This window comes from Phalacrocorax aristotelis, chromosome 8, assembly GCF_949628215.1.
Source record: "Phalacrocorax aristotelis chromosome 8, bGulAri2.1, whole genome shotgun sequence".
Taxonomy (NCBI): domain Eukaryota; kingdom Metazoa; phylum Chordata; class Aves; order Suliformes; family Phalacrocoracidae; genus Phalacrocorax; species Phalacrocorax aristotelis.
This window is the reverse complement of record NC_134283.1, coordinates 24,745,963-24,759,771: the sequence shown is the minus strand read 5'-3', so window position 1 is coordinate 24,759,771 and position 13,809 is coordinate 24,745,963. Positions and strand designations below refer to the sequence as shown.

General features: G+C 48.3%; 1 protein-coding gene across 1 annotated transcript; it reads right to left on the bottom strand.

Moving 5' to 3' along the window:
* Positions 1–870: 870 nt before the first annotated feature.
* On the bottom strand, positions 871–7,216 carry LOC142061246 (E3 ubiquitin-protein ligase TRIM47-like). Its single transcript, XM_075102052.1, is given in 7 exon segments — positions 871–1,627; positions 2,985–3,127; positions 4,109–4,131; positions 4,227–4,460; positions 5,531–5,626; positions 6,369–6,847; positions 6,850–7,216. Coding segments are annotated over 7 exon segments (1,518 nt in total). The 5' UTR covers positions 7,202–7,216; the 3' UTR covers positions 871–1,436.
* Positions 7,217–13,809: the final 6,593 nt, after the last annotated feature.

Here is a 13,809-nt window from a genome sequence, read left to right as displayed (position 1 = left end):
TACAGGTAAAATAGGGAGAACCCAGGGGAAAGTTTTACTGGGACTTGTTGAGGCTGGTCTCTGACCTGCAGCCAGCTGACAGGGAAATGGAGGCTGGTAAAGGCTCCTAGAAAGGCACTCTAGGGTAGGAATATCCCTGTACTGTGTCACGAGCCTTGCTTACCTCACTTTGTCCCTGTACCACCTGAGACCAGGCAGAGCAGCAGCCACTGCAGGTACATTTGGGAGACCCAACTCAACCCGCATGGTTTTCTGTATCATTTTGGCGTATGAAATGCAAAAGACAAAACACAGCCACTTTCTTCTAGGACTGAACAAGAATTTCTTTTAGCGTATGCAAAACTGCAGTGTCCCTCAAGGTCCTTCACTGTCCCTGCTGGGGCAGAGACCTCCTGCCTGGACCTCTTCATGCAGCTCTGTCTGAAGGCTGCAGAACCACAGGCAGCAGGCAGGAATATCATCTCCTCCTCTCCAAGGGGTTTGGACAATCATAAGAACGAACTAATCCAGGCCCCATATGGCACAGACTAAAGGCACAGGAGTTTTCCTCTTTGTTACTACCTTTGCTATGAGATTTTTGCATAGGTGAGAAGAAAATTAAAATTGAGGCAAGAAGTAGGTAAGTGATCCATCAGAGAGCTCACAGTGGAGGACAGCAGCAGAGAGCAAGGGAAACCAGGTGTCTTGCTGGCTAGTCTCGACTCACCTCCCAGGCTAGATTTACTTCTGCAATGGATGGCTTAGGTTGTGCAGGATGGGCAGAGGAGTGCAGAGGTAAAAGCTGATGCATTAGAGTAAACGCTAGCATTGCTGCTGCTTAGTTCTATAGCAGTTAATGTGCTGTCACCTTTTTTATAAACTAAATTGCCGTTGAGTTTTGCAAACTAAATTACTTTAATAACATACAGTCAACAAAGCATTTGATAGAGCTGAACAAAAAAGCACAATTTATCGGTATTTACATTGTGATTAACAGAACAAATAAGATTGGAGTTCTTGCAGTAAGCGGCAGTGTGCTGTGATATACCCCACAGAGGCCGTGCCCTCACACAGATGAGCCATCACAGCAGCCCAACATCCAATTTCTAATATGCTAGCTTAGCACAGCCTCCATGCAGCAGGAGTAACGATACCTAGGCCTGGAAATACAAAACAGCACCTTGTCCTCACATCACTACAAGAGCTTCAAAGAGCTGTGAGGCACACGGAAGGTAGCATGGGCAGGATAGTTTGAGGGAATTCTTACAGTCTCTATAAGCCTGAGGCTCTCAGCACAACCTCCATCCTTGACAGCCGCATTATAAAATGACAGTGTATTTCTTCCGCAGTCTAGCTCCACCCTGACCATGCTGAAGGCTGTAGAAAATTCCTTGGTTGTGATCATTGTTTGAGCTAGGAACACACAGAGGTAATCACGAAGCATTTGCAGGTAGCGCTCAAATTTGGGATGAATGATTCCGAGCTTCCAGCACCTTGTTTCTCTTGTGTCTGCCTCCCAAAGATGACAGCCCTCCAAGAAGGTTTGGGTGCTCTACATGTATGGGAGGGCACGGTGTGCATTGTTTACTCCCAAATTGGAAAGGTTTGAGTGAGGGTGGAACTACTGAAGGAGTGAGATGTTCATGAACTATAGAAAGAAAAAAACACATTATGGTTAACAGATAATTGTGCAGATTTGCATACATCCCCATTGCTGAAAGCTGGATTTCCCTATCCAAGTCCAACCCACCCAAGTCATTAAAAGCATATGTTAACTGAAACACCTTCTGCACCTCTCTTAGCTGCTCCTATGTAATTCTAAAGGGGATTGATATCAGATTTCAAGAAATGCTGCTCCTTCATAATTTTAAAGTGTCGTTTTTTTTGTTTCCAACTACAGCAACTCTTAGATTTTAGTTTTTCATCATTGTCCTGCAGAGCTTCATTAGGCATTTTTAAAAACTCCTCACATTAACTTCCACGTACAAGAAATGTGTAAACAGTAGCACAGCCATTTTATAAAAGTTTATTTGCTTAGGATTGTTTGAAGTTATTTTCTAGAACTCTCAAAACTTCCTAGCATGACCAGTCACAAAAAGTTAATTCTACACTCAGGAATTTGCAGAATGTTTTTATTCAAACCTTCTCTTGCAGGTAATCCATTCCAATACTGTGGCATTTTCTGCTCTGGAAGTTAACTCCTTTAGGAAACTGAAACAGTAGCAGTGACTTGGGCAACTAACAAAAATTGCTCAGATGGCATAGACAATTAGGAAGACCTGGATCTGAGGCTTTCTAGCCAGAATAGTTCTGGACTATGCTTACAGGGATGGTAGAGACTGAGCTCAGGAGTGGCCCTGAGCACAGTGTGTTTCTTAGTGTACCCAAGGCTGGACGATGGCGGCCAATTCGGCGTGCACGTTGCACGCTTGCACACGCTCGGGACAGAGCCTTCCCAGCCCAGCTGTCTCTCGGCCTGGACCCTAGGCTCACTGTCAGCAAGGGCTCAAGCACCATCAAAGAGCAATAACAAAGGAGCCCTAATTTTTTCAATTCAGTTGGACAAGCATCCCACTGTGCACAGCACCAGGTCTGTAGGCTGATCTTACAAAACATTGCAAAAGAGTAGAATTATTTACATGGTAAGACAAACTCTACCTGCCACTGCTATGATGAGTTCTCAGCTTTCCCCGTGCTTTGGATCAAAATGATGCTACAAACAGAAAAGGGGTTGCTATTCTCTTATCTTAATCCTCCCAGAAAACTCCTAGGACATCCACACCTCTTTACCCAGAGCCCATTTTGACAGGGTGTATTCAGGGAATGTCCCAAAATGCTGAAGCCCAGGACAAGCACCCTTTTATGTACACATATGTGAAAATAATAAAACACAACCTTAGTAATCAGTTCTTCTAGAGGTACTTGCTGTCTTATTACAGTCCTTTCTTAAATATGTTTTGTTAGCTTCTCTATCTGGCTTGTCACTTAGTGAAATGGTCACTTACCAGATGGTGCTTTAAATAAGGATGGCATGTCTGAGAGGAATTGCTGGAAAAGCCTTAGAGTAGTGTCTGTTGTTAATTCATCTGAAATAATGGGTGGTGTTGGCAGTTTTAGACCATCTTTGTCAGGAACTGTCTTGTGTTTCCTAAAAGACGCAGAAAGATGACAGAAGAGCAGCAAGTCATCAGAAAACCATCACCAAGCCCATCCCTGAGCCAACAGCTGCATCCCCGACTCCACACCCAGCCTCGATGGGAGGTACAGAAAGCAGCTTCTGCCCTCCCCTCTCTCTGCAGCTTTACTGGGGGCTCCCCCTCTGACCGGTCTTTTCCCAGAACCCCAAATTTCTTCAACACCGTTAGGATGAAGTTCCCTCCATGGACCATATCTGTCCCCAAAGGACCTTGTCTCAGCCACCTCAGCCCCAGCTTTTGCCAGGACAGACCCCAGCAGCATGTTTGCGGTTACAGTCCTCAAGATCCTGCAGCAGGAGCTAAGGAGGTGTCAGGGGCAGCCACTGGGATGCTGGGATAGCGAACAAGAAGTGCTGCGTTATCACAGCTGAGGGGCTACTGCTGCACCTGAAATGCAGGGCTGGGGAAAGACCAGGCTGAGGAGCCTGTGTGCATGCAGCAGTGGGCTGTGCTGGAGGAACAGCACTGGACAGGCACTGTCAGAATGGCTGAGGAGAAAAGTCATGAACTTTGTTGACTCATGACTTCACTGCATGTTTCAGCTTCTGCCACATTTGCTTCTTACAAGCAAAAGGCAATGCAAACCGGAGGACGCCCATCCATCCTTTGCATGCCCACCCAGGGACCTAAATATTCAGGAATTGCCCTCAGAATGGGTCTCGAGAACAGGTGTGGAGGGTACAGAAAAATAAGCCATGTTGTATATGAAGAATCACACATGACCTCTGTTAATATTTTGGAGTTTCTCCAGGCCTCTGACGAAGCCAGGCTCAGAGCGCACAATCTGCATGTGCCGGGGGCAGCCAGGGTGAGCCCAGGGAGCCGTGGGCCCGCAGTGCATGCAGGCTGGGATAGCAGACCTGCACTGCTGGACTATCAGTCACCTGAAGCAGCATGTAGTGCAACAGTAGACCACCTTGGGAAGAGCTTACCTGGCTTGAATCGCTGCAAAAGCCTGTAAAAGACATTTTGAAAGTACAATTAGCACAGCACAGGCAGAGGCCAGCCCAAAAGCTGAGTACCTCTGGGAAGGGAGATGCTGTTAGGTACCTTGGTAAAAAGAAGTAGGTCTTTCTGATCTCTCAGAGATTCCAACTCCTGTACATCACAGCTGGCTGCATCCTTCTCCTCTTTGTGTTTTTGTATCTGCCTCTGAATCTGAGAAAGCGGTTGCTCCATGTTGTCACTGAGAGCTTTCAGGACCTCTGCTTTTTTGTTCTCTAGCTGCAGATGCATCTCTCTGAAGAGGCTCTCCAGCTGATTCCTCCACAGGCTCTCCTTAGCCTATTGAAAAAACACTTTCAAAGCTGTTAGGGAATGAATCTTATATTTTCCACACTAACTCTCATTCAGAAGAGAGCCTGGTCTTTTCTGGGCTGAGAGAAGTAACTACTAATTTAGTGCCTCTCCATATGACAATAAACCAAGATGTCCCACTGACAGCAGAAAGGCCAAGTGACATAAGTGGCCTTCCCCAGCATCTGGCACCTGACCAGAAAAAGGTGAAAAAGTAGTGCTTCTTGCGTGATGATTGCTGAAGACTTTCCACTGTGCATGTATTTCCTTATTCTGCACTTGTATTTTTCTACATAAACATTGCCTTTTGTCCTTTCAAGGATGGGTGAGGAAAAAAGTTTCTCTGCTTCTGCCTTCGCCAGGCTTCTTTCACTGTTTGAAGGCAGCTATGCTGCCACACCAGACACTGCCAACAGGTACAGTTTTGTCTTCAGACTAGAAGGGAACATTTCCTTTGCCCAGTGCCAGGACTTCTAGTCCCATCACTTTTACTGGTGGAGGAAGGCAAGTGCCAATTTTGCCTAAGCAGAATGAACTAGGATTTGGAGACCTGCATTAAATTCCCTGCTCTTTCAGAGCTTTTAGATAGGTATTTGCATGCTGGGAGCAAAAACCGGACACTTTGCGTCAATCTTTTAACCTTATTCCCACCAACTTCTTAGAACCACAGGCAAACCTAAAGGGATTTCCTGTTGTAAAGAGGAATTAAATCACTATAACATGGTGTGTATCTTTTCCGTAAATATTTTAGAGTCTCCAGATTGAATAAGGTTGGGGGGAAAAAAAGTCAACCACCACCTACCAATCAGGAGGCATGGACTTAACAGAAACTTTCAAGAACAAAGGTCCTTTGGAAACTAAGAATATACTTCCCAGAGTGATAAGAAGTTGTTCAGCATCCTCCCTCAAAGAAGAAACCTAGAAAATATCTGAGAAACCACCCAGGAACTAAAAAAAGCTTTGGAATCCACTGTCTGGGGAAGGGCAAAAGAAAACCTTATCTCAATAGCTACCAGCATGCAACCATCCCCAAAGTGATATGGGACCCTGGAACAAACCTTTAGTTCCTCCTCTTGTTTCAGCAGGTTTGCTATGCTTTGATTCAGCATATCTTCATGTGCTTTCACTGTTTTCAGAGTTTCAGGAAAAACACTCTATAAAAATAACAGGAGGCAAATGTCAGGATAGGACCAACATTGTGCATGAGATCAGCAGTTTGATGGAAATGGGTTAAGCTAGACCTGCAAAAAGTTTGTTCACCTCATGCTCTCAGGACAAATCAATACATTAAGGTTTACTGGAAGATTTTATCCCTGAACAAATACCACAATTACAAGCATGGGAAAGACATTTTGAAACTGAAAACTTTTCATGTGCAAGAGCTATTAATAAATAAAATAAAACAAAATAAAATAAAAATTTTATAATATAAATTAAAATATAAAATATTAAATATTAAATTATAAATTATAAAATAAAAATAAAATTAAAAATAAAACTATTTCCTGTGCTGACAGCTTTTTTTCTGTTACTCTGTCATCAACTTCCTTTGCATAAATGCAGCTCAGGCTGATCTTCTGGCTTGAAAGTGCACCGAGGACTGAAAGCATAGCCACAGGCATTTGGTCCCACCAGTTTGGCTCCTCAGGATGGGAAGAAAGTGTTTAAAGCATCATGTTTTATATCCCAAGAGGCAAGCCCAGAGAGAATCTGGGGCAAAACTAGAAATAAAAGCCCAGTATCCCAAGATGCATATTTAGCCCCACCCTCAATCTGCAGTTCTGAAACTTGGGAGATATTTCATTCCCTGTGCTGAGGGCATCTCTCCATGCCACAGACCCCCATGGTTTTCCTAGTGCAATCTGTGACCAGGCTGCTGTCCTGGCAGCCTCTTACCTGTGCTTGGCCAAAAGCCTCCTCCAAAGTGACGATCTGGTGGTCCTTGTGGGAGCTGGTGACACAGCACAGCACACAGATGCAGACTAAGTCTGTCTTGCAGTAGCACTCGAGCAGTTTGCCGTGCTGGGGCCATCTCCTCTCAGCCAAAACCCAAGCATCACAGGGCTCCATCAGGACATGGTCTTTCAGGGGGCTCTTTGTGCTGTGCTTGCTCAGGTGGGCTTGGCACAGGGAGGCCTCGCAGCTCAGGCAGGTCTTCACGGCTGGCTGTGGCTCCTGAAGGCAGAAGTCACACAGGATCACCTCGTCTTGCTGGTGAGAAATTTCCCCCTTCTCTTTGCATTGCGCATCACCCTTTTCCTCCTCTTGATGAGTGGGAGCATCCAAAACCTTCTGTGCTATGCTGCGGAGCTGAATGTTGGGCTGCAGCTCCATAGTGGGGTCTGCAGGGTCATAGCACAGCGGGCAGCTGACGGGCCCTGCAGGCAGTGCTGGCAGCCATGCACCTCCTGGATGCACTCCTTGCGGAAGTTGCGAGCACAACTCAGCAGCGCAGCATTGCTGTAACTGCCCCCGCAGATGGGACAGGTCCTCCCCCAAACCAGCCACAGCACCCAGGCTGGCGGTGGCGCCTGAGCTGCTGTACGGGGCCGAGTGCCAGAGGGAGAGCTCGGCTGGGAAGAGAAACAGAAAGTTCTAGTGGTGAGGCGCCTCTCACTCCTCTGCAGGAAGGGAGCTGCTGCCTCCTCCCCCTTGCAAGGGAAGGTCATCCCTCTCCTCTGCCCAGCTGCCTGCCTCTCATCCACCATGCTGGTAGAAGCCATGGCCATCACAGGACAAAGCGCACACCGGCAACTCTGGTGTCGAGACCTTGGCCGCTGCAAGGAGAGCAGGGTAAATATCCTACCCTTGCTTAAACGGGGAGGGCAGCAGCCCTGAAAGGGAGCCGTTGGCTTCTGTCTGCACCCTGTGTAACTTTTCTTTATCCCAGTCCTATTGTAGGTATTTCTTAAGGTGACATCTGGCGTTCCTCCATCCTTAAAGCCTGTCCCTGTGTCCACTGGTCCTCTTCCCTGCTCCAGCACTGCTCAGGTTCTCACCTGCCCTCAATACTTGAGTGCAGAGAAGAAAGCTGGAAGAAAAAAAAGCAAGTTTCCCTCGCTGCCCTTCAGCTGGGTGGGTGAACTAAGGCGCAGCCCTCCTCTGGGAGCTGTAAGAGAGCTCTGCTCAGGGCTGCTCCCTCCTTTCCTCTTTCGAGTTGTTAGGTCTTAGAATTCAGTTTCTCCTAGAAATGGGAGAGAACACAAGCCTCCTTCATTTCAGGAGTGGGGGATAGGGGAGGATGGAGGCAACTTATTTTTACTGTTTTAAAAGCTACTCCGTTCTCTGTTCTCTCTGTCTCATTATTCTGAGCATCTGTTGGCACAAAGCACTCTGTCAGTAAGTGTGCTAGCAAAAAATGGTCCCTGTGAGCCCCTGTGGCAGAGACCTTGCTGCCTGTGGTGTTTGCAAAGGCTGGTATTATTGAACTGCTCTGGTTGTTCCTGGGTTCCTGAGGACATGTTAAACACGTATTACTTGAACAAAGCGAGACTCCTGTGCCACTGTTCAGGCAAGGACTCTGTACTTGGCTTAATGCCCAGAGGAGCAATAGTTATTTTACAAGAATTCATCATACAAATCTCTTCCTGATGATATTGGCCTCTCAGTCCTCCCTGACATGATGCACCTGCTGGGGGTAGGTAGAATTATTCCCTCCAAATCGGAACACAAGCTCTTTTTCAGCTTGCTGCCTATTACCTGCTCCCTAATGCTTTCTCATGACCTTAGCCCACCAAATTGGGGTGTTTCAAATGTTGGCTGTAATTTCCAAGTGATGTTTCTTATTCTCATTCCTAACCACTCTGTCTCCTTCATCATTACTTTTCTCTCCTCCATGGCGTTTGTGTCTTCACACTTCACTTCTGCTAATCCCTTTTCCACAGTCATCTTGAACATGACTAACACTGTATGCAGTGCTCACCTGGCTTTGCTGTTCCCCCAAAGCACATGAAACTGCTGCTTTCCATTGCCCTTCCCCACCTCCTCCAGCATGGCAGAAATTGCATTTGCAAGTGCTCCCTTTAGTGCATGTGGCACTGGCAGACTGCCATGCTACTGCATGCATGCGAGCCCCAAAACCTGGTGCTGCGTGGGAAAAACCCTCTGTCTGATCTGCTTGGAGCCTATGAGGGCTGCAGGACGGCTTGCTACTCACAGGAGCCTGTGGGGATTTTGTGGATTGCTCTGGGTTACTTACTGTGCCCTGCTTGCACACACAGGCTGAGACAAAATACTGCTCCACTGCTGCATGCTCCTGCAGCTAGCTGCAGCCTTGCTGCTGTGCGTGCTGCCTGCAATTCACCTAGCCTAAAATAGTCTTTCTTGACCCTTTATTAATTAAAGTTCTTAATCCTTTCATTGCAGAAAAAATATTTTTCTTAATTTCCTTCAGGAGTTTGGATAGCCAGTAGATGCTGGAAGCTGCAGTTAACGGCCACTCTAAATAATCTGCTGGTATCTCCTGGGCCACTTTCAGGCAGGCCACATGGCAAAATGGTGCATGGCCACAGCCAAACAGGCTTTTTAACTCTTCCCTTTGGCTTCACAGCTACAGTGATGTGGGGGTTCCCCCCACTGGCAGCACTGAAGGGAGGGTAAATTCAGTATCAGGGACAGAGCTTATACCAGAAGCACTGTGGAAAGAGCAATAGCTAGTGGCCAGATGCATTTATTTTTCAGTATAACTTTTAAATGTGACAGTATTTCAGCGCTGGTTCACTTTGATTGCAAAAACCCAACAGAGCAAGCCTGTTTCTCTTCTGTTTCCTGGAAGTAAACCTGAAGGTGAGCTAAACCCCAGGAGTGAGGATGCTCGGAGCAGCATCCCTTCTTCCACTGCCTGAGTGCGCTGGGGAGAGCCCCACGTCCCACGGGGAGTGCATGAGTTGTCTTTTCTCCTTGGACTGTTGAGTTGCTGCCTGGAGCTGACTTTCAGTAGCTTGCAGTGACAAATGGAGATAGTGGTGGCGATGAAAGCCAGGGCTTGAACCAAGGAGTTTGCCCATTTAGCAGTGGTGAGCCAAAGCCTTCCCCTGCCTCTCTCCAGGAAGACACTGCTATTTTGTGGACCTGCAATTTTGCTGCAACAAAGACTCCGAGTCATCCAAAACCAGCACGAGCAGATACAGGTGATAGACAGCATGTGCAAGGCTCCAGGGCAATCTAACCCCTCTCTGTTCCCTTCTCTACCAGGTTCTACATGGGCAGTCAGCCTTCGGTGGTTCAGGGGCTCCTCAGAGCCCAGGGCATCGTGTGCTTGTGTGCACTACTGCCGTGTGGACAGTTTTCCTTTAAAATCATCATTATTAAGGTGGGGAGGAGGTGCCTTCCTTCTGCTCCACAGACTGTTGACTGGCAGGCAGGCGGAGGGCAGCTCCTGGCAAACTTGGGCTGCCCTGCTCTCTCCAGCCATCTGCTATTCCTTCGGTGCTCAGCCTCTGCCTGGGGAAGCTGCCTGCTTGTGGTGATCAAAGTGCGATTGCAGGAGCAAGGAGGGATCTTTGTGTATGCCAGGCTGAAAGGACAGCAGATATGCTTAGAAAAGGAGAGAGGCAGCAGCCTGGCACTGCTGTGTGGAGCCAGCTGCCTCCCCAGAGCCCCGCACCAGCCCCTCGCCCATTGCAGCTGCTGCCAGGGCAGATTTGCTCCTGTGTTGCCCTGGTCTATTAACCCAATGCTGAATGTGGCCCACTGTGCACCACAGGCAGCAAGAGCCTGCAGATATAAGGAGCTGGTAATGCTCCCTCAGAGTCAGCAGGGTGGTGGGATTTTTGGGGATGTAGAAAAGCTGGTGGGGAGAGGGTGGTGCCTTCTTACCTACCAGAGGTTGCCGAGAAACACGAGGGATCCAAGTCTGAGTTTGAAAAGGTACTTGGATGCAGAGACAGCATATGAAAAATTAAAACATATCCAGCCAAGGACTGAGGGGGAGAGTAAGAGGAAAGAGATCGCATGCCCCAAAACCAGCAGCACCTAGAGAAAGCTCTCCACTGGCATTTAAAGACACACTGCAAAGACAGGAGAGAGGAGCTGCAGGGGCTTTAGGGAGAGAGATGCAAGTGGGAAGGAAAGCAGGGGGAGTCCCTTGTGGGCATGTGGGCAGGAAGGGCATTGCAGCAGGACCAGCAGGCAGAGAGGTCCCCAAGCTGGCAGGGAGCAAAGAAACCAAACCTGTTCCTGTTCCTCCCTGCAAAGGCACCTGGGCAGACCTGGCCAACAAGCTGGGACTGATAAATTCTGAGAGTGGGGAAATGCATACATTACTCTAAACATGGCCTCTAGAGCCCCCTGGATGGACCTTGAATGGCCCAGAAGCTGAGGTCCGTGTTGGGGAGCAGGGAGCTCCTGCACCTAGGAGAGCCCAGGGCAGGATTTGGTGTCAGATGCCACTTCCCAGGGCATGGCTGGGAGCTGAAACTCCAAAGGGCAGCCCAGAACAGCTTGCCAAGCAGCGAAATAAATCCCAAGCGACAGGTGTTTCACACCGGTAGGGAGCATGAGCCCGGCGTGGCATTTCCAGGCATTGCCTTGCTGTGGCCATGCCTCCCCTGTCCCTCCACGCACCTTTCTGTGGGCCCTTGCCCATGGGTTGGGGGGGGTCCCACCAAGCCGGTGGAGCCCGGGGCAGCTGTTGTCTCAGCCAGCCCAGCTCAGCCAGGCAGATATGGGCACTGCCACACTGCCCTCACGGCCCCTGCTGCCCCCGCAGCGCCTGCTGCCTGCATTGCGTGTGCTGCCCGTGCTACCTGTCGCCCACACTGCCTGCCAGGTGCCAGCCAGCCAAGGTCAGCAACAAAAGCCGTCCCTATTCACAAAAGCCCGTTATTGACTTATTTTCCCCTCCCACAGGGCACGGTCTGCCTAGAGCAGGAGATAATGCTGCCTCCCTTCCCTCCGGCTGCTGGAGAGCAGCCATATAAGCTCCTACAAAAGCAGTACCTATCCGTGCGAAAAGAATCCATTTCATCACAAAGTTATACCAAAATGAAAACCATCATATTGAGTTTTTTTTCCAGATGGCTGGAAGTAATTGCTGCTGAACCAATGTCATGATTCACCAACAGCTCCCTTCAGTCTCTAGGTCTGCTTGCAGGATAATGCTTGATAAATAGTATCAGTCCTTTATTTTCCAGGAAGCTGCCTGGGAATGCAACGCCGGGCAGTGCAGGTCACGTTGGGAGGACAAGCCTCAGCAGCAGGTCTGTCCCTCCCTGCGGACCTTCCCTTTGTATGTCCCCGCTCCATCCTGGAGCCCTGTCAGCCAGGGACCCCACTCCCGTGCCACTGCTCCCACTTGCATCCACCCAGGGCACCCCGACACCAGCTGCCCCAGCTGCATCCCACTTTTCCTCCTTGCAATTTAATGTTTTAATCTGTCCTGCCACTGGCAGTGTCACTGTGCACCCAGATATATCTTAGAAAAATATTCCTGCCTGGTGGCCCTGAAGCCCATTTTTTTTGGACAGCAGAAAGGAAATGGGCTTCCCATCAGTTCTCTACTCAGGGTGCAGCAGTCATAGGGATGCAGGGCTGGTTTGGGGTGGGAGGCTGGTTCTGGCTCTGTGGCTGGGCAGGGGGACCCATGCTGGGCTCCCACTGGCTGTGCTGCACCAGAGACAGGTGGGTCTGGAGCAGCTGCCTGTATCAGTGCAAATTAGCAATAAAACAAAGCCGGAACAGCTCGGCACCTTGCTGACCTCCTCCTTTTGGGCTGCTGAGGTCCTCCTGCCTGGCAGCATCACTGTGCCGTGCTCTGGATAAATTAAGTGCGACATCTCTGACCTGAAGAGCACTCACAGGGGTGATGGCTGGCCCTAGGCTCCCGTGTGCTGGATGCTGTGTGGGAGCTGCCCCCATGCTGCAGCCAACTGCCTGGGCTTTGTATCCCATTCCTTGCACAGCCTGGTCTCCCACGATGACCAGGAGAGCAGGACACACCGTGCTGGGAAACAGTGGTTCGGCCACCTCAGCTGTGCCTCTAGGAGAGCAGGCTGGCTCCCAGGGGGACTGCTTGCCTGGTACCTGGGGGACTAACCAGGTACCGTCCTGAGCCGTACGGTTGCTGCATCACCATCTGAAGTCTCATCCACACTTCTTCTTGCAATCCACCCCTTTGCTCTTACTCGCACTCAAGCAAATTTGATGTGTAGGCCCCACTTCATTTTTAGCCCCCCCATCCTGTGGTTTTCTTCTGTGATGGGTCTTGTGGCAGCAGCACCACTCCCAAAATCCAGAGTATGGAGCCCAGGCTTTTCCTGCACAAACTAAACCGGAAGAAGCCACACTTAAAATAGCAATATACAGGGATATTCCCCCGCAGGAGCCGCATCCCTGGCAGCAGTGCAGCAGCAGTGCGGGCAAGCTGAGGGGGGCTTCTCCACCCGCCCCGGCCTCAGCCGTGCCCCCAGCATCCTGCTGCCAGCCAGCCAGACTCAGGAAAGCACCTTCTGCAAAGCAAAACACCTCCTCCCAGAGCAGGTTTGCACTAATAAGCTAAAGTATTAGTGGCACAGACGTGTTCTTTTTGTTTTCTTTCCACTTTATAGTATATATGTTATAATTTATTTATAGGCAGATCACTTCACTATTTACAGTACATGAGCGTAGAGATTCTACAGTCTTTCTGATGTAAACAAGTAACTCCACGGCAGGGGAGTCTGGAAAAAGAAGCCAGTTCTGAAGTATTTACACAATTTAAAATAGAACTTTTATACCCACCAGATAGATATAGATAATACATTGAGCGATTTGGTTAAATTATCTATGAAACTATAGAATCTGACAATGTAAAAATACAAGAAAACGTTCTCTCATTTTAGAAGGTAGACAGTTAAATCACGCTAGAAATAAATCTCTCTTTTTAAAAATAATAAAAATAATAATAAAGGAAAGGCATAAGAATCCATGCCATCTTTTAAGGTTAAAGTATATTACATAAATAAGGACACAACGGAACGGAACTGGGGAAAGAAATTAAGTGAAATATAAAAAACCATTACCAAATAAAAAAAAAACCCCAGACTAAAAACTTGATTCTTGATCACAGAGGGATCAATTCTGCTACTTTAACTTACTCTGCAAGTAGAAAATTGCAGAGTTAAGTAGTATTTACTCGGCATGAGGAAGGGAGGCAGAATTGGCCCCTAATAATTATTAGCAGTGTCCTTTTACTTAAAAAAAAAAAAAGAAGAAAAAGACAGAATTTAGCTTTTTTTTTTTTAATAAATAAGAAAGCAGATGTGCCCCTTTTTTGGTGAAATTCTTACACCTTTCTCAAGAAATGCATCAGTTTAATCTTTCTTTCTCTTTCTCACATGCATACACACGCTCCCTCCCC